The sequence below is a fragment of the Xiphias gladius genome, chromosome 21 (assembly GCF_016859285.1).
Source record: "Xiphias gladius isolate SHS-SW01 ecotype Sanya breed wild chromosome 21, ASM1685928v1, whole genome shotgun sequence".
NCBI lineage: Eukaryota > Metazoa > Chordata > Actinopteri > Istiophoriformes > Xiphiidae > Xiphias > Xiphias gladius.
This window is the reverse complement of record NC_053420.1, coordinates 28965755-28986272: the sequence shown is the minus strand read 5'-3', so window position 1 is coordinate 28986272 and position 20518 is coordinate 28965755. Positions and strand designations below refer to the sequence as shown.

Below are 20518 nucleotides of genomic sequence, written 5' to 3'. Positions count from 1 at the left end.
AAAAGTGTAAATGCAACCTGGAAGCATTACAGATGGACTAAAACCACCTAAGGAAATGGTTTGACAGGACCACTAACAGGACCTTAACCCTGTGATGGCAGATGAAATTAAGTTGTAAAGTTACCACTTCAGTACAGAAATATGTATCTTCCCGAGTAAACTAAGACTTTAAACATTGGAAGGTTCTGTATTCTCTGCTTTTAAAAATGTTTGGTCAATTTCACACCTCAGTTACCACAAGCTCTGTCCTGTCTATATTTGGTCATTAAAATGGCCTTTGAGCTGCTACCGGTTCTCATTTTCTCAGTTTTCACTTGTTAGGTAAAATGAGCAATATATCAAACTCCCCAAATGTCACAAAAGTCCTATGGAGCCAAAACTGTACTTTCTTAATTACGTTTAAAGGCCATTGTGAAGCAATTTGAGTCAGAGAGTCTCTGAGCTGTGCAAGTTTAAATAGATTTCATCTCAGAATTTGATCATTTTTAAATGCTAACTGTATATTTAACAGAATATTTAAGAACTCTTACTTTGCAGCTTTGTTTCTTTCTCTTACATATATCTATACCCTCCCGACTTCCCCAGCCTCTCCTCTCTGTCTGAGATTTACCTTGCAGGTGCCCAGTACTCCGGGCATGCTGTTGCAGTCTCTCAGGGTGAACTTGACCTCAATGTAGATCCTCCTGGCTCCCTCTCGAGGGATCCAGCCCGTCCTCAGCCAGTTGTTCTGGCTGGGACTCATCACGTTACAGACCTGATTCAGAGTAACTGTTATAATCAGCAGCAGCAGCATCAACGCCATCAATAAAAATAAACATCGCAGTCACTAAAGATGCTACGAGTGGATTCGGTTTTTTCAAAATGTTTAGACTTCTGTGGTTCTGTTTCAAAGATGTGATTTAGGCCTCTAATAAGTAGCCGTATTTGTTTTGAAGAGTGGAACTGCTGCTCCCAGCTCTTCACAACAGCTAATATGCATTCAGATGTAGTGACCAGAGCTGACATAGAACTGGTACAAATGTGTCACTCTTAAAGCGTTTCCTAGTTTGTTTTGTGTAAAACAATTTAACATATTTTTATCTCATTTAGCCCAGTGGTAAAAGCTGAGAGTTCGTTATGCATTGGTCTGGTAGGTTTATTGTAATTATGCTAATAACCTCGATTTTATGTGGATGTTACTTGCTGATGGCTCCACACAGCATCTTTAAGACTGGTGTAGTATTTTAGAAATACATAAGTTACATGCTCTGTCCATTCATCTGTATGGCTTCATATTCACAAGACTGGCTACTGTCTGGGTCTTAGCTATTAATGACTACAATATGAAAATGCCTTCTTTCTTTCTTTTGTTTATCTTTGCAGGTTAGCAACTTGGTGGGAATTTGTCCGCTACAACTAAAAACTACCACTTGGTGGATAGCGTATGGGCTGAGTCTAGTTTTTTCAGGACTATTTTTATTCATTTTGTGACTCAAACCGTTTAAATTTAACTGCATTTAGATTTATCGATAAAAATTAATTGTGTTTTCCCCACCAGTGTTAATGGAGAAAGCTTTGAAATAGCATTTAGATCCTCATGTTGGGAATTAAAAGTTTGCACCAAGGTGCAAATAATAACAGTTTTCATTTTCACTGATTATTATTTTCTTGATTAATTGACTAAAAATCTGGTCTTTCAAATGTCAGGGACTAGTGAAAAATGTCTATCACAGTTTACAAGAGTATTCAAGAGTAATCAATTGTTTTGTCAGAATGTCAAGTTAAAGATTACTATTATAGCAAACTATGAAAACAAGCAAGTATGAATATATTAGAGGCTGGAACTTGAACTGAATTTGTTGGCATTTCTGCTTATAAATGGAGTTAAATGATTAATTGTCAACAGTTGAATGACCACTTAACTTATCAACTCATCATTTCAGCTGTATTATAGACAATATCATTATGATCATTATCGTCATCGTGCCAGTGAACTGTTTAATGATATTGTCTAGCATACAAAGTTTCCCTAGGTCCAAGGTGATATATTCAACTGAGGTTATCATATAATAATTAATTCTAATAAAATATTAAACCCACACACTGACAACATTACACACCTGGTACGTGTGGATGGGACTGAAGTACTCGTCCATCTCATTAATGGCATCCCACTGCGCAGAGACAAAGACACAGGGAAACATTCGTGTGTGAGTCACATGTTCACACGCCTCCAGGATTTTCAGATTCATATGCAACATATCCTTCAGCTGCTGTCTATATTTCCCATATGATTATCTGTGCCTGTGCCTATCTGTGACTGTGTGTTTCCCTAACCACACTGGAAGATTATTAGCTCCGATTTCAAATGAAACACAGGACGACTCCTGTCACACAGGCAACAGTCCCACTGTTTGTCTTCTCTCAGAGGACGAACACCAGGGTTTTCCAGATGATTTGCGGTGATTTCAAATGTCCTTATCTATATGACTTTGTACGACAAAATGTAGAGATAGTTTTATGCATGAGGTTAAAAGTCCACCTTCCCATTCAGTTTCTAATGTTTATTCATCTAAAAATGTTATTTCTAAAGTCTCGATAAACACTGTTAAACTGGGATTAGTGCTAGTTTTAATTATGCTGATGTATTCCACTACAGTGTTCTGGTGAGCAGCGGTTAACACGTGCAATCATGTGTTCTAAATTTCAGCATGTTGGAATTCACTTATTGTAATTCCAAGGGGACATGTTTCTTTTTAATGAGATGCCCCTCATGTATGTGATTAGATTTACATTGTTTACTGAATACCGCTGGCAGGCAATAACAGAGTTACGAGGAGGAACAGTAAGTGAAATGTGTTGGTATTTCTAAATGTGTTGATGTGCGTTACATCTCCCTGCATCTACTGGGTCCTGCACCAGAAGAAAGCACAGGAAACAGTCTGTTCCGCTCCTGCTCTGTGTGTATGGTGGGGAGATATAAGATTCACTCCCAAAAACCTCTATCTACAGACGCCCAGAAAATGCCCAGATTTTGTGTGGTAGGACGCAGAAGAAGATTAAACTCAAAATTCTGATTTATTTGAATGCATCAGTGGGTATGTACACAGGAACACCTATGCAGTGTAGGACAAGATGATTGAAAATGATCTCTTTTCTGTGAACAGATCCCAGCCCTACTCCGCATACCAGTCAGTCTATTTTTGCTCCAGTGTTCACAAGCGGTAAAAATGTAAACAAGACATTTACATATGCATGCATTAGCATTTCGTTTTGGAAAGATACACTTGAAACTGTATAGTTAGTTGTCACTTAGTGGTCAAATCCTGACTAAATAGTCAATAGTCAATGAAAACACTTCAGACATCTGTCCAAATCAGTGTATAAACAACTTAAAACACAAATTGGATACGTGTAAAGTACATCCATGCTAAATTTAGTTTTTGAGCTTGGTTTTGGGTCAATGCATGAAAAGGTCAAAGGTCAAGTCATCTGCAAAATAAAGCTGCCAGTATGCTTTTTCAGAAGTTGGATGGTCAAAAAATTTCAGAGCCACACACACCTTTCTGATTAGGGGGGCTATGAACAACCACTTTCTGTAACTTTCCTTGACCCAGGTCACGCCTTGACTGGTCAGTTGTGTAGAGGGCCCAGGTTGTGAACTTCTCTCTCGAGCTCTCTTTTTCTCTTTCCTGACACAATTATTTTTGTGACTGGTATTACAAACAACCGAGTGCAACACTATGAATGTTAACCAGGAAAGAGTGTCTGAAAATGTCTGCTGTTATCCCCAGATTTAAACAATAACTCGTCTCCCACCTCTCTTTATGATGGCCGCCTTGTCACTCCACCTCCACCACCTGTGTGGCCATTCATAACAGCTATAAATACTTTTGATTTCCCGAGGTAGTAGGACAAAACTTCATATGAACTGGTTCTTTTCGAAGTTATTAATGCTACAGGGATTTTCAGTGGATTTATTTTCTTTGTTTACTTCCGATGTTTGAAAGAGAATTCTGTTGAATTGAAGTTTTGTGCCATGCCAGCAGACTGGTTCAAGGGCAATGTCTCTCTGTCGGTCCACCACTCTAATCTAGACTGAATTATCTCAACAACTACCGAATGGATAGCCATAAGATTTTGTCAAGACGTTCATGGTCTCCAGAGGGTGAATCCTAAAGAGTTTGATGATCCTCTGACTTCTCCTCCAGTACCATCAAGTCAAAATTTAAGTTTTGTCCAGTCCTTTGGTTTATCACTAAATAACTGCAAAACTAATGGCATAGCCTCAGCTGTACTTTGTGTGTAGTGTTAATTAACAAATGTTAGCATACTAACATGCTAAACTAAGACAACATGACAAACATTTTTTTGAGTTTCCTTGCCCAATAAGTGTTTTTCATATCAGGGTCCATGTTTCCCAAATCTCTACAACAGAGGTGGTGAGTAAAATATCGCCATGACTTATAATGGACAAAAATAAGCAGAATCAGAACCATTTTAAAAAACAGTGTAATTTCCCTTCATGCACACAGTGCAATCCAGCCCAGTAAACGTTGCCTGCTTTACTGTACAACAGCTTATTGCTGTATAAAAACACTTTACACCTTCTACTTATGGTTTTCATTGTAAATGCTAATCCAGTTGCACAGTTTTATGGTATATTTTGATGTCAGGAGGAAAAATATATCATCCTTTTGTGCTCCAGTATTAGAAATAGCCCACCACAGTTCAGTCATAGAGGAAATAGATGTTCTGTCAACTGGTTTATTCATGGTAATGTGGAGACTCAATTGCAGGGTGTCAAATGCAAACACCTTAATCTAAACTGCAAGGGAATGGGATTTGGAGAGCAGCTTTCTTCCTGCTCTACTCCTGTTGAAACAGGAAATTTGCATGTGACATAAAGCAAGCAGAGGTCATTCAAAAGACAAACAATAAACAATAGAATATGAGTTAACAAAAGAAACACATGATTTATTTGATATAAGGGAAAGCAGAATGAGATTATTACTGTGATCATTGGTTAGAATTTTTGTATGGGTCCATTGGTGCAAGAAACCAGACCCAAACCTGGCAACTTTCCAATGTCTGAGCAGGTCACTGGATCTTTATAAGATGGGAGGGGGCAGCTGGTTGTCCCAAATCACATTTGATAACTTTATGTTTATGTATATATATATATATATATATATATATATATATATATATATATATATATATATATATATATATTACAGGAGGAGAAAAGTGAGGGATTCTGACATATTAATATTCAAAATTATTTTTTTGGCACATACTGTATTTGGCATATACCAAGAGATTCCTGAACAATTAACACAGAGAAAGGGGCTTAGAACTTGGAAAATTTATTTTGTATTTGACTAAGTCTTTAATGGTGACCTCATCCTGCAATAGAAGGCATGAACATAAAAATAAAAAAATAAAGCCATCACATTTATTTTTTCATAGATCCCACCCTTCTCCCCTTCCAATCAAATCATACAGCATTTCTCTTCCTAGCTAATATTCTATTATTTTGCAGTTTAGCCTCATCCCTCACTGTATTATGTTTCCCTTCAAATTATTTCAAAAGAAATTCATTATATTAAAGGGACACTTTTACACATGTAAATCTGATTTACCTGACTTAGATTTACTCATCATTAGGATTGTTATTAAGCATGCAGTGTCTTCTGTGGCATTTGAGGAGCTTTCTTATACAGTGGCATGAAAAATTTCGGGCACCTCTTCTCAAAATTTCTGTTACTGTGAATAGTTACATGAGTAGAAGATGAACTGACCTCCAAAAGGGGAAACATTCTTTTCAACATTTTAAGCAAGATTAGTGTATTATTTTTGTTTTTTACAATTTTACAGTGATAAAAAGAAAGGAGCACCATACAAAAGTTTGGACACCTCAAGAGATTTGAGCTCTCAGATAACTTTTACCAGGGTCTCAGACCTTAATTAGCTTGTTAGTGCCATGGCTTGTTCACAGTCATTATTTGGAAAGACCATGTGATGCAAAATTCAAAGTTTTATAAATACTCTGACTCCTCAAACCTTGTCCCAATCATCAGCAGCCATGGGCTCGTCTAAGTAGCTGCTAAGAAGACGATAGCGAAGATAGCAAAGCGTTTTCAGGTAGCTGTTGCATTGAAGGTCAAGTTGAGGTCTGGAGGACCATGAAAACCTTCTGAGAGAATTGCTCATAGGATTGCTAGAAAGGCAAATCAAAACCAATGTTTGACTGCAAAAGACCTTCAGGAAGATTAAGCAGACTCTATAGTGATCGTGCAGTGTAGCAGCAACACCTGCACAAATATGACCTTCATGGAAGAGACGTCAGAAGAAAACTTTTCCTGCATCCTCACCAAAAAATTCAGCGTCAGAAATTTGCAAACATCTAAACATCTGGTTTTAAACATCTAAACCAGCCTGATGCATTTTGGAAATGAGTCCTGTGGACTGATGAAGTTAAATTAGAACTTATTGGCCACAATGAGAAAAGGTATGTTTGGAGAATAAAAGTGCAGAATTTTATGAAAAAGAACAACGCTGCAACTATTAAGCACAGGGGTGGATCGATAATGGGGCTTGTGTTGCAGCCAATGGCACGAGGAACTGGTGAAGGGAAGCATGGATTCTATTAAATACCAGCAAATATTAGGAGCAAACATCACACTGTCTATAATAAAGCTGAATATGAAAAGTGGATGGCTTCTACAGCGGGAAAAGGATTCTAAACACATCCTAAAATCCACAATGGACTTCAAGAGGCACAAGCTGAAGGTTTTGCCATGGCCTTCACAGTCCCCCGACCTAAACATCATTGAAAATCTGTGGATAGACCTCAAAAGAGCAGCGTGCAAGACGGCCCAAGAATTTCACAGAGCTAGACGACTTTTGCAAGAGAGAATGGGCAAATATCCCTGAAACAAGAACTGAAAGAGTCTTAGCTACTACAAAAAGTGTTTACAAGCTGAGGTACGTGCCAAAGGGGATGTAATTAAGTACTGACCATACATGGTGCCCAAATTTTTGTTTTGGGCCCTTTTCCTTTTTTGTTGTTTTGAAACTGTAAAAGATGGAAATGAAAAGGTAAACTTGTCTAAAACATTAAAGAAATCTGTAATGTTTAACTTTTTGCCTTTTAAAAATTAGTTTATGTTTTACTTTCTTAGCTGTATATAGTAACAGAAATTTTGATCAGGGGTGCCCAGACTTTTTCATGCCACTGTATCTGAGAAAATAACCCTGATGAAGTCAACAGAGTTATCTAAGCTTGGTCTGAAGACTTAAAGTTCAAACAAAAAGCCTGCATTACAAACTGGGTGGTATTTGAAGAAATGGGAAATACATTCTGTGTCTAACGAAAGAATGTATTGACTTGCATTATGGATGTGGATGGGTATCAATGGGATTTTATAGATACTACCATTCTTATAAATATTCCTCATCGGTCCAGCACTTTCTTGATACTCTTATCAGTTATCTTTTATTACTGTGGAAAAAGAATACATTTAGAACAGGATTAGAATTTTGGTTTGGGCGTGGGGGCTGCTGTCTCTGCCAGTAAGTCGTACCATACGTACCATATTTTAAGATTCCTGGACAACTTTTTTTTTTAGCTAGTTTATAACATTTTGCTATTAGCCTAATGAGCGTAGTATGGCTATAACAGACTGCTGGTGGACAGGAGACTGTGAGCCTAACAATGAAAGTATTGCTTTCCTGCAAATGTATGGTTTTCATAAATTACTCATATTGTTTTTTATTGCACTTACAGTAACAAGCACAGTTAGCAGAAAGTAACCCTTTAAGAAAGCAAAGATGCCATGTAATTTTGTTTTTAACGTGACGAGCAAGAGCCAGCCCTGTGTGTTAATATAAAGCATTTTGTAGCAGGAAATGAGAACGGTACTCATTCCTGGATATAAAAAAAAGCAATAAGGAAAAAGAGGCATCTCAGTGGATGTAAACAGAGCCAGTGACTCACTCAGTGCCAAACTATATGATTTCCTACTCCTCTACCAAGAGAAAAGCAATTCTCCTGCTCTCCCTCCTTCAGATGAGCTGTAGTCAGGATTACAGGTTAAGGTGTCCTGGATACTGAAAACTGATATTCATCTGAGCCAAAACGGATACTGTCTTGAATCACGGTCCAAGTGAATTTCATCCTTTAACAATATACAGCACTGATTATTTTGCAAGTTATACCAGCATGGGCAGAGTCAATCTGTGTGCGAGTATGAATGAAGACATGCATGTCTGTTTAACCCTGGTGTTATCCATGATCCTCCTGGGTTGAGGATTCTTATGCAAGTGGTGGAGTAATTGAAAGGGAAAGTGCCGACCCCGGGAAGCTTTGGGCCGCGCCCAGCTGAAATCGGCCCTGGATAAGACGACTGGGCTTTCCACGGAAGCCCTCCAACCCCTCTCCTCAGCCCCAACTCACCCTGCTCTCCCCCCTGACACACACACTCACACACACTCCCCCAAGGCGCCACCAGCCAAAAACCACTGGGATAATTAAGATGTAGGAAGTCTTACCCATCTCATCCTTCCCTCCCTTCCTCATCCTCTCATCTTTATCAGCTAAATTGAAACGTCCTTGAACTTGTGAAGACCCCAGCTAATTAGTGGGGTATATAACCTCTCTATCTCTCTCATTATTCCCGTCTTGCCATCGCTTTGCTCTCAACCTTCCTTTTTTTTTGTTTTCTTTGCTTTCCTTGGGAAATCGTGGATTTTAGCTCCTTGTAATTTTGTCCAGGAGTGAAGAATCCAATGAGTTGAAGGCAGATTTTCGGGGGGTTAGGAGCTGTACGGCACATAGGGAGGGGATGAGATTGGACCAGATCAGTTGTTGTTTAGTCGTGAGAATAATGGAAATCTTTTCTGCTCGTCCTCAGCAGACAGGCAAGGAGAAGAAGAAGAAGTCAGAAAGATTCAGCAGGGCATGTTTATCTTGTGAGAGCGCGGTAAGAGAGTTTTCTATCATAACGACAACAGATAGGCTGTGCTTCACAAAGCGGCGGCTGACAATGCAGTGTGAATGTGCACAGTGTGTATGCCAGACAGAGAGAGAGAGCATGAGACAGATTGAGAAATTAATTGGCTGTAAATTGCACATCTGTTTCCTGCCTGTCAACTCATCAGGTCGCTCATCAGAAGAAATCAGCTGTGACAGACAGAGAGCAAAACTGACAAACACACAGTGCAAATATATACAAATGCAAATATACTGCAGGTACACACAAGTGTATGACTATAAAAATGTTCATAACAGTAAGTCTAAAAATACATTTTCCATGGCATTTGTCAAACACTGGATGTTTCAAACATCTCCAAACTAAATGCAGACAAAACTGAGATAAAAAAGTTGTTGAAGGTAATATACTGTATGCATTTGTTTCAGGTGTTGGTCATAATACTCCTGTACTGCCTCTGCCAAAGTTTCATATTTGTTCAAATTTGGCTAAAGTCCATCAAAGGTAAACAAAGCCCAAATGAGTTTGCTCAGTTTGGCTGACTTCTGTACTGTTTCCAAGTCAAAACATAATAAATGTACATAAATCTCCTCCATTTCTTTACGCGTTTACTGTCTGTGGTGTACAGATAAATAAAATGTTATTATATTGGTTTTATAATATTTTTCCTTCCTGATGGAAAATTGTAGTGCGTAATAGTAGACTGTCTCATGGGGATTTTTAAATTGACTCAACAGCAGGTTTGAGTCCAAGCAACTGTGTTTCAGAGTAAGGCTTAGTGACGTGGCTAAAATCAACATGACAATTTTAAATAAATATTTTATGATTTTTTTCCAATACCAACATGTATTACAATATGGCAAATGTGTGCAAAATAACATAATCCATAATGTTAAGTGAACTGTGTTCCAGTGTTCCACTGTTATGCATTACATAAGACCCAAAGTCTTCATACATGTACAACCATAACTCTAATAACTCATTCTGTAAATTTTACATTACAGTTTTGGAATTATTATAGGTATTTTTTGGAATTGTGTTTGAACTCAGTGTCCCTCAACAAAATGTTTTGTGTGTATCCCTGCGACCTAACAAACGTGTCGAACCCATTTCCATCGTCATGAAACATCTGGATAGCTGATTTTTCTTAATATTTGAAATAGTCTTTCCTCCACTGCCTTTGCACTGTGACATATCTTGCCACGCAAACACCACCAATTGTCAGTCAGTGGAATAGTTGAAAATTGTCATCAGGAATGTAGTTCATCACCTGCATGGTCATTGACTAACAGTACATGTCTGTCCTTGTGGTAATAGAGCACAAGATGCAAACAAAATTGGGATCTTCTCATCAATCCACTGTTCCATAGAGGTCAAGTGCTCCAAAGTATACCTTAAACTGGACAACACATTTTTGTAAAAATTGTATCATGTGTATCATTTATGAATGAAATTTTCAGAAAATTCCACAATTAAATGACAAAACATGTTGTTTGTATCTGACCTTCAGACTGACACCTAGAAGCGTTTTCTGATCTGGCGCCCGTAGCAGCACGATGGCATCCTTTGGCTGTCATTTATCACTTTTTAAAAATACAGTACAGCCTCCTCAAAGGCCCAGCCCAACCTCACAGAATCCTGCCTGAGGATCATGTTGACAAATTACTGTCATGTTTCATTACGTATATATTGAGCCAACTGTATAATATTCCTTCATCGTCCCTTACTTCTGCTGGGGCCACTATGTGGACGGTATCTTGACCACTGTCACATTCAGAGCACATATCGTCTGAGCTAGCTGCATCATTCTCATGCTCCAGTTCTGCTTTTGAGCTAATATAAGCCTAATCATTATCATTGTGTCTGTATTAACTCATAGTATGCTGCAACTATTCACAGTCTCTAAGGACCCTGTAGACTTTTTTGATTAAAACAATGCTCTCTTGGGTGTTAAGTGCTTAATTGAATTAAATGAATGAATAAGACAGGGTGTTATATAGTCCCAGGTCACTAAAGACCTGAGGTGTGCATATAAAGGTTAAAGTCTCTCCGAACCCACGTAGGGTTTTTCACTTCACTAGCTGATTAAAACTCTGTTCAGGTGGAGATGTGAGGTCATCAAGCCACTGGTACCAATAAGAATCATAAAGATGTAAGCTGTCCAGCCCTAACAGGTGCAGCAAAGCTAACGGAGTGAGAGGGGGATGTCAACCAAGCTCTGACTGTACAGGCCCAAACAGTCCTGAGAGGGCGAATTATCAGTCAAATGTATGTGAAACCACTTCAGTAGGTGTAGCATTGATGTAAAGGGCCTTGAATTCTAGTTGCATATTCCTGTTTTGCTGTGTTTGATTTGTGTAAACTTTTTTTTTTTTTTAATTTCTATTCTTTTATTTATTATTATGTCTTCCTCACACACCTGGAAGTCACTTTGCAGCACTGTTTTGAAAAGCTCTATGAAGTGGTACCACAGTAAACAGAGGGGACAGGGATGAATTGTGATAAGCGGGTGGATGATAAGCTCAGTGTACCAAATGTGAAGCTGTGATGTTGTGACTCATCTGTGCCTCCGTCCACTGATCCCCCAGACTGCCCTGGGTGAACTGATATCATGACTGATATCATCGCTGTCTTCCTTACATAAAACACAAACACAGACAAAAGCTGTAAAATCCGGCCTGATCATAGTTTCTTCTCTCATTTACTGCTAATTGTGTTTCTGATCGGGATGTTCTGGGGTCAAACAGCCAAACAGCTCAGCCTCTTCTAACTCTTCGTGGCAAGTCTTGTCTGATCCACATCCTTCGATCTCTGATTCTCCACGGCGGCTTTCTCTCTTTAATCTCTTTTGTTTTATTCAGACCATTTAGCTTTTCCACTTAGATAAAGAAGTTGCAATCCGAGTTGCCTGAAGATCAGAGAAGCTGTTTTTAAGCAGAGTTGCCTCTAAAGCTGGCATCCCAATCTTGGGGTCTATTCTCATACGAGTCTGACGCCCTGTAGCATGAAATCAATATCATTCTATTCATAACGTATGGTATGAAGGAGACTGGATGCCCAAAAAGTTGAAAGAGAGAATGAAGGATTGATTAAGAAATACAGAGAGAAAACTGGCTGGAAAGAGAGAGATGATTGTTTGCTGCTGCTCTGCAGAACAATAGAAAGGGAGTTGCCTGTTTAAGGCTCTATTCATCATTGCTGTTTCGGAGGAAGCAGAAGGCAGCTGCGGCTATAAACACACAAATTCTTGCAGGGAGTCTGGTGTGTTGAGAGAAATTCTTTCCTGCTCAACTTTGCATTTCTAATAATGATTGCTCTGCGGCTTCCAGACCACAAAAACACACAAACTGATGTCGAACTTACTAACTTTTTAATGAAAATTAAAAAGAACAGTTAGACCAAAATGACCCACAAGTAACTCTGTGCTCTAAGGTTCCTTGCTATTATTAATGACTGACTGAATGTTCTTATTTGTACTCTATTTATCTCACTCTACAGAAGCTTCTTACTGCCATTAATAATTAACATAAAAAAAAGATACATCAATGCTGAAAACACTGGAATAACAAATCTGACCTATTACCTTTCAAATTTCCTGTGCACACCCCACTAATTTTGACTGCATTTGTGAAAAAAATACATCAAAATTAAAACCGTGATAGAAAAACAAGTATGACTGACAGAACTGAGGATTTTATGCTAATGTGGCAGCTTGTGATAACTTACGTTCAGAAAATCTCTTAAGTCTTTTAACTTAAATATTAATTTTTAATATATAGTGGTGGGTGGTGCATGGTTATGTGGAACTAAGTGTTCCGTGATTTTTATAGCTAATAAAGGATAATGATTACATTTTTTAAAAATATGTCACCTAGGCAGCAATATTCTGTTTAGGGTAATGCAAATTCTTCCTATTAAAATAAGAATAGTTTTCGTGAAATAACTTTAAAAAAAAAAAAAAATAGATAACAAAAATAAAGGTATGTAAGTAAGATTAGTCCACCTCGTCTGCTAGAAATGACGTTTCCAGGGTTTTCTCATGATGCTAGAAACTACTAAATGGATTTGCCTAGTACATTTTGGAGGAGATATAATTGATATCTTTAGTACTTTCACTGGAAACATTTGTTCCAGTCCAGTAAGTGCCATATTCTTGTAGCGGACAGAAGCCTGAGCAGGTGGTTGTGGCGGGTGGGGGGTCGTCAACGTGCAGGAAATTTACAGCAGAGACCTGGCTTTGTTTCCTGCATCCTATGTCGGGTTAGGTTTAAGCTACTTGAGTATGTTGGTTGAGGTCAAGGAGAGATTGTGGTGTGATTAAATACAGAAAAGTGAACGCGTACTGTCTTGTGCCGCAAGTCAATACTGCCTTTTTTCAATCTTTAACCAAAATGATCATATTTCCCCACCTTAATCAAGTGCTTTGAGTTTTCTAAACATAAAAAATGTTAATCATGCTTTAGGTGCAACAAGCAGATGTTGTAGGTAAAATGAATTGTCACTGGATGTTTGGCAGTTATGTTCAGCATGAACACTTTGTGGTGTTCATACGTTCATTAAAACTTTTCCTCATTATGTTGGCAAAAAAAAAAAGAGTTTTATGTTTCTCTAAAAATGTTATTGCTATATTTGCAAATAAGTAGTAGTAGTGTATAATGTAACTTTTAGAAGACAGGGTTGAAAAGTGAAAAGACAGAAAGAACAGTGCGGCACAAACGACCGACAAGCCACGCTTGCTATTATGTTATCTATGACCTGTAGTATCCTGTAGTTGTCTTCTGATTAAAGTAAACAACAATAACACATCCAGCATGGTAAGCACTAGAAAAACAAATCTGATCTACAGATTACCTTTCAAATCACTGTCTTTGAGCTATTAATGCCCATTTTGGTCTTAAAAGGCCCTGAAAACCTATTTTGTCGATCCCAAAATGAGCAATGTGGTAATTCATAAACACAAATGTTAACACAGCATTGACTATTTCATATCTGATATTTCAGTACTTTTGTGTTTGTTTTTGTTGTTGTTTCATCTCAAAAAAGATGATGTCAAGTACTTCTGGGCACCAGACAGGATTTAGCAACATTTGAATCAAAATCTGATGACTGCTGGGTTGTTTGCTGATGTTTCCAGGGCACACCCACACAGTCCTGATGGAGCAGATTTGCTGATTTTTTTCAGTTATTAAAATAAATTAAATCAAATTAAAGTAAGTTAATGGGATGTTGAAAACTGCAGGATTTTACACTGAACAGCACAGTACTGAATGCAAAATGCAGAAGTGTTATGAGGTTTATTTCCGAAGCAAAATGTATAACATATTTTTTATAACTTGTGACAAATTGCAAGAAGTTAAGCATCTAAGTTAATGATCTTTTTTCAGAGCTGTTAACTGTATCACAGAGTCCTCATAAGCAAAAAGAAGTTGCTCAGTTGCCGTGAAGATGGAAATCTGTTGTCATGTGACCTCAGTAGCTAATGAGGACCATGTGATATGGCTGGAAGCCTTGGAAAAAGTTACTAAATTGAACTTGGGTCCAATTTCTAAGGCAAACGTGATGCTTCAACTTTAAGCCAACATGGATGAGAAGTTGTAAAAGTGCTATGGACTCGTAACAGATTCTGAGCTTGCGTGTCAACAGATCCACCTTCATGACATCGGAATAAAAATCCAAGACAATGTGATACAGTTAAAAGTTCCGCTAGAGAGTGGACCTTGAGTTGGGACTGTTAAACTACTAAAGGATTATTCGTTCATATGGAAACTTACTCAATTATTATTTGATTACCTCAGAAAATATTCATATCAACAGATGAGTGAAATGTACTTTTCCCTAATACATTTTGGTGCAATCCATTAAGTAATCCTACCAATAAATAATGCACTACCTGGCAGACTTCAGGACATAGTGGTCAGATTATTGTATTATTCAACTGCTTGTAATCCATTACTACCACTCTCCCTCTTGCAATAAAGTTTGCCAAAGCTGCAGACCACACACATGTTTTAGCAGAAGAGGTATCAAAAGAAAGACAAGACAAAGCCGAAGAATGGCGTCTTTTGAAAGATCTAATTTGAGATTAGTATGTTTGATGGGTGTTTCTTTAGGAATCAAAGAAAGAGAAAGACTGACAGAGAGGGTGTGATGGCTGTGTGTGTGTGTGTGTGTGTGTGTGTGTGTGTGTGTGTGTGTGTGTGTGTGTGTGTGTGTGTGTGTGTGTGTGTGTGCTCACTGGTGGCATTTCCAGGCTTAATGCTGGGCTCTATGTGAAGTAACAGGTCTGCATATTAACTCACTGGAAATATCAGGCTCTGCCCAACACCTTTCTGCCTCTTATACTATCAGCCACACAACCAGAACAGACTTAATAACTTTGCTCTCGTGTGCGTGTGCGTGTGTGTTTATGTGTGTTTGTGTGTGTAGGTGTGTATGTTTGTGTGTGTGTGTGTGTGTGTGTGTGTGTGTGTGTGTGTGTGTGTGTGTGTGTGTGTGTGTGTGTGTGTGTGTGTGTGTGTGTGTGTGTGTGTGTGTCTGTCTGTGGGCTCTTTGACAGCAATAACCTTTCTGGAATAGGAGTGTTAATTGCACTGGTCTGGGATCAGTGGGGGAGATGGTGTAATTGCTATCTATTCTGAGATGCAATTTTTACAGGACAATGTGTGTGTATGCATTTGTGTATGTGTGTGTGTGAGTGTGCAATTGCGTGCAAAAAGATGGGAACACCTTAAATGAAGAAGAGTATAAAGTAATGTTTTTTTTTATTCTGGCATTTCAGTAAAAAATTTTAAAAAGTAGAGTTTATGTGTGTGATTTAGGCTTTATTGCCATTTGGGGAATCGATTTTGGTTTCAAAGTATTTGATTTTTTCTTATTAATCACCTGCTTAACTGGGAGATAATAGCTCAATAGACCGAATGTGGCCAAGAAACATAGATACACCTATCTAGATCCATTCTTTGAACAGTTTCAGCACCGGTGTGCAGAGTTTGAACCAACCTCTTCAACATCAGCAGCCTCTTGCACCAGCTGAGCATCTGAGGATTTAAAAGTTTGATAGGAAGTTGGGATGTCAAGTCGACATTAGCTGTCATGTAACTAGTTAATTTAACACTAAACTTGCCACTTTGTTTAGTTGCACAGTGCCAATTTATGCTCCAACTCAAAGGATCATTCCAGTTCAATCACAAAAGGTTTCGCTTTTTTTTATTAAAGCCTTTCTCCCAAGAGCTGTGGAGAACTTTCAGCATTGTTTATTTCTGTTCATTCGTTCGGGTTAGGCGCTGCGGAAAAACACCTATAGTGTCTTATAAAGTCTTATAAAGTAGTGAAAACCCTGGTTCACATGTTGGATTGCATACCATTACTAAATGGGTGAGAATATAACATTAGTACTGGACCTTGCCAAATTACTGGGTGTTGGATTCAATAATTTACTGTCTTAATCTGATCAGACTGATCACTTTGTTTCCATGATAATAAAGGGTATTGTCGTCAGGGAATGTTCTGCATATGTTCCATCTTTTTTTATGATTGACAGTGTCTGGTAACCTGTTCTGTCACACCTGGAGCACTGCCCAGTCTTTTGGTCAACTGCTGCTGAGAAACATTCAAAAAAGCTTTAAACTGCACAGAACAGAGCAACCACATTATGTCTTCACTGTGAGATGCACCAACAGTTATATGGTTTGCTTGCGGTGCCACATCCAAGAACAAACTGTATGAACTGTATGAACTCTAGAGAGCTTCTTCTGTGTAGAATTTGTTCCCCACCAAAATAAAAGAGGGGGGAAAAAAGGGATGAAAAGAAGAATGGAGATCCAAATCAAGGAAAAATAAGAACACATGGGAACCTACACAAACTGTAGCTTGTGCATCGGTCCACAGGTCTCTACAAGATTAAAAGAAGCTACAAAGACGGAAGAAGACTGATCACTTGAGACCCCTTTAAGATCCTTTCATTCCGAACAGATCATCCCTGCTGTTAAAGCTGACAGCAGAATGGAGCTGTCTGTCAAACTCTGACGAGGCTGAGGTGGTCTGTCTGCCTCAAATCTCTCAGCCCTGCTGAGGACTGAGGCGCCGATCAGGACACCTGGATCAGCAGGCTTCAGCTTCCCTTGGGGAAGCTTTGGTGCCAGATCCTTCAAAATCTAGATGGTCCATCTCTATACTGATCCTGCCATCTACCAACCCGCATGCATCCACACACACAGGCGCCTCCACACATACACAACATTGTAGCTCTCACAGACGCCACATCAAAACCCTCCAGTGATCCAGCACCTACAGCACATCTTTCCCTTCACCTGGCCTGTTTATTAAGTGAGATACTTCCAAAGAGCAGCTGCAGAGGTGTATTAGCACCACCATCAGCCAGCAGAAGACGTGCTGTGTCGGCCATGCCACTGTCTCATGGGAGCTTGTATGGCCAATTACACTGCAGCGGACAGTCATTGAGAGGGCAACAGAGGAAGTTCAAAGACTAGCTGAAGGTGTTTTAAGAAAGTATGTAATCAGACCTGGGGGATGGTGCTCCTGATAGCAGCAGAAAGGCACCCAGAATGCTGAGAGTTGATACTGAGTTTTTTATTTCCAGCTCACTTTCAGCACAATAAAGTAAAATAAAGTAGTCACTGTTCTGTGTATGGCAGTACCCTGTGTTTCACTGTTTGCTTTGTCACCAATTGTAATATGTCTTTGTCTGATCCGGATTTTGTGAGGTGGAGAGGTGAAAGAGCAGTTTCATTTCTGTGAAATGATAAGGAAAAGCAATCAGTGTTCTCTTCAAACTTGCTGGATAAAGTCAAAGGAGAGCGAATACTCCCACTCTGAGAAAACATCTGGATGAGTTCATTTCTCATGTAAACTGACAAGACAATTATAATTAAAAAAAATTAGAAAATGGGGATGATAGCGCGATGTGACAGGGATATGCCCGATTAAAGTGGTCAGGGGTCCCTAGGCTTCACTTTTTGTGGGGCACCCTATCATCTTACATTACCAAAAAAAGTACAGACATGCATTAACACACACAACTACAGCCTATAATAAGAGCATAGCAATAATTGGTTTTCAGAAAGGCAAACTAATACCGGCTCACACCCTTGATTCATATAATAATTGCGCAAAGTGCTGTTACTGAGTGTATTTTAAAAGGACATGTTAATGTGAAAAATAAAGTTGAAATCTGTTTAGTGGCATTTTGTCTCCTTTGTTATAAAACTTGCCATGCATCGTTGTTTCTAGTCCAGATGACTTCTAGTTACACTAATACATTATGCAGGATGTTTATATGATCCGATATGGATGCATATCAAAAAGTGATATGATCAAACCAAAGTTTTTCCACGCTTGTTTAAAAGGAAGGCTTGTTTTCATACCATCTAATACATCTGTATGAGGTCCAGTGAATCAGCTATCTGCAATGTCAGTCTATATTTTCCATGACATGGGCATTTTATTGTGAAACAAGTTGATTATTCCAAATTATACTATTAATAAAAACACACAAAGTTGTATCTTTTTTCATTTTCACAAATCAGCTTCCAGATAAACAAACCAAAAAACTATCAAACAGCTGGTTTAGTGCTCATTTGTGACATATTCAAATAACGTTAATAACTTAATGACATGCATCATCGTACTGACTACATAAGAATCAGTGCTCTTAAAATTTGTCACCATAGAAGGTACTGCTACCACACAAAGTAAGATAGGGGAGCTTGTTGTGAACTAGTTAAGGCCACAGCTAACTCTGCAGCAAAGACCGTAATTTTATTTCTGATATCTGTGGTGAATGTGCTGTTGTCAGGCCATATGGTGTATGTGAATGTGTAATTCCAACTTGAGAAATTTATACTGGATTGTGTGAATTGATCAGGACCAAGACTTTTGATTTGTGTTTACTATAGCTGTGGCAGAGATGGGAAGCTAAGAAACCAATCAGAAATGGAACAGACAGCCAAACAAGCACATAAGGGCAATAAAACGTAGGCCTGCCCATCTGTCAATCTACACTGGGATGTAACTGTCAAAACATTTGTTAAAGGACAGGCTAGATTAAGTTATAACATAAAATTAATGAATTTAAATTCAGATAGTATTTTAAAACAGGAATTCATGGTTGGCAAGAAAATGAATATTATTATATTTACATCCAGCTCTACACTGGTGCCTCCGTGATTGGCCTGTTCAGTCATCAGATAAAACTCACCTTTAACAACCAGCAGTGGAAGGCACTGTCAGATAGTGCAGACAGCAATATGCAAAAAAAACAAAACAATTGTGTGTCTGTGTGTGTTTGTGAGTGTGAGTGTGAGAGAGTAAAAGAAGTTGGAGAAATAGTTAGTAATGGCTACAGACTGTGGGCTTTTGACACTCATCACTTGCTTATCCACGTCATGGCTTCCACAGCCCATGTTAATCATCACATACACACACACATGCACGCACACACACACACACACACACACACACACACACACGCTGTTCTGTCAGCTGTATCGATTTTGGGGTGGCCGGTGGATGAACCTGTCATGGCCAACATAGATCGGACTGGAGGATAATGAAGTCTTCCTGCCCCATCCGACAAGCTATGAGAGGAAGTGAGCGAGTGTGTGTGTGAGATGGAGACAGAGGAAGAGAGAGAAAAACAGAGAGAGATGCTCCTGGGACAACCCACAGGCTAACCATTGCCTGAATAAATTGGATGGAAAGAAGCCCCTTGAGTCAAAGATGTGATCTGTCATGATGTCATCTAAACGAGACTCGCATAGAGGGAGAGGTCAGGCTGGTAATAAAGACCTCACCCTAACAGACACACACACACACACACACACACACACACACACACACACACACACACACACACACACACACACACACACACACACACACACACACACACACTCATACTTACATACATCATTGATTGAAAAGTAAGTTTAAGATGGCAGTCCAACTATTTTCAATAGCTGGGCACTCTAGTTTTTAGCAAATGTTACTCAAACAGGAGGGTTAGGGACCATTTTCAGCCGCAAATTATTCCACATTTGGTGCTCTGTATGTGAGATTGAGTCAAAATTAACTACAGTGTGTGTGAACATGTCCCCCAGTGCAACAGTGTGGCTAATTTAATATAATACTTTTTGGTATTTTCTATTTTAATGCTCTGTAACACAGAGGAATAAGATATATGAGGCTTTACATACACGTACAATATTAAGATCCATTGCCAATATAAACAATTCATTAGTGCAGCTAAAGTCCAAATATAGTGGCTGTTAGAGCACGTTTAGTTTCTGTAACGTGGCGTGAGAAACTTAATTTGTGTGGGGTTATCATTTCAAGAGGGATTTGATGTGATTGCTAAAGGTGGCTTTGATATAGTGAGCATGGAGACTGTGGGGTAGCACAGCAGTTTGGAATGGGATACCCCCACTATGTGACAACAGAAGGCTGCTCGCCTCACCCTTTTTTATAGTAGGAAGCAGAGGATGAAGGACAAATGAATAGACGACAACCACACTCTTTTGGACATT

At 38.8% G+C, this 20518-nt stretch overlaps 1 protein-coding gene across 1 annotated transcript in view; it reads right to left on the bottom strand.

The window, feature by feature from the left end:
* Nucleotides 1-20518, bottom strand: part of epha8 (eph receptor A8) — a 117774-nt gene that overhangs the window by 62674 nt on the left and 34582 nt on the right. Inside the window, exons 3-4 of the mRNA XM_040159805.1 lie at nt 2100-2153; nt 611-754 (exon numbers count right to left, since the gene is read on the bottom strand). Of these exons, the coding sequence (XP_040015739.1) occupies nt 611-754; nt 2100-2153 (198 nt within the window). The remainder of the gene's footprint in view (nt 1-610; nt 755-2099; nt 2154-20518) is intronic.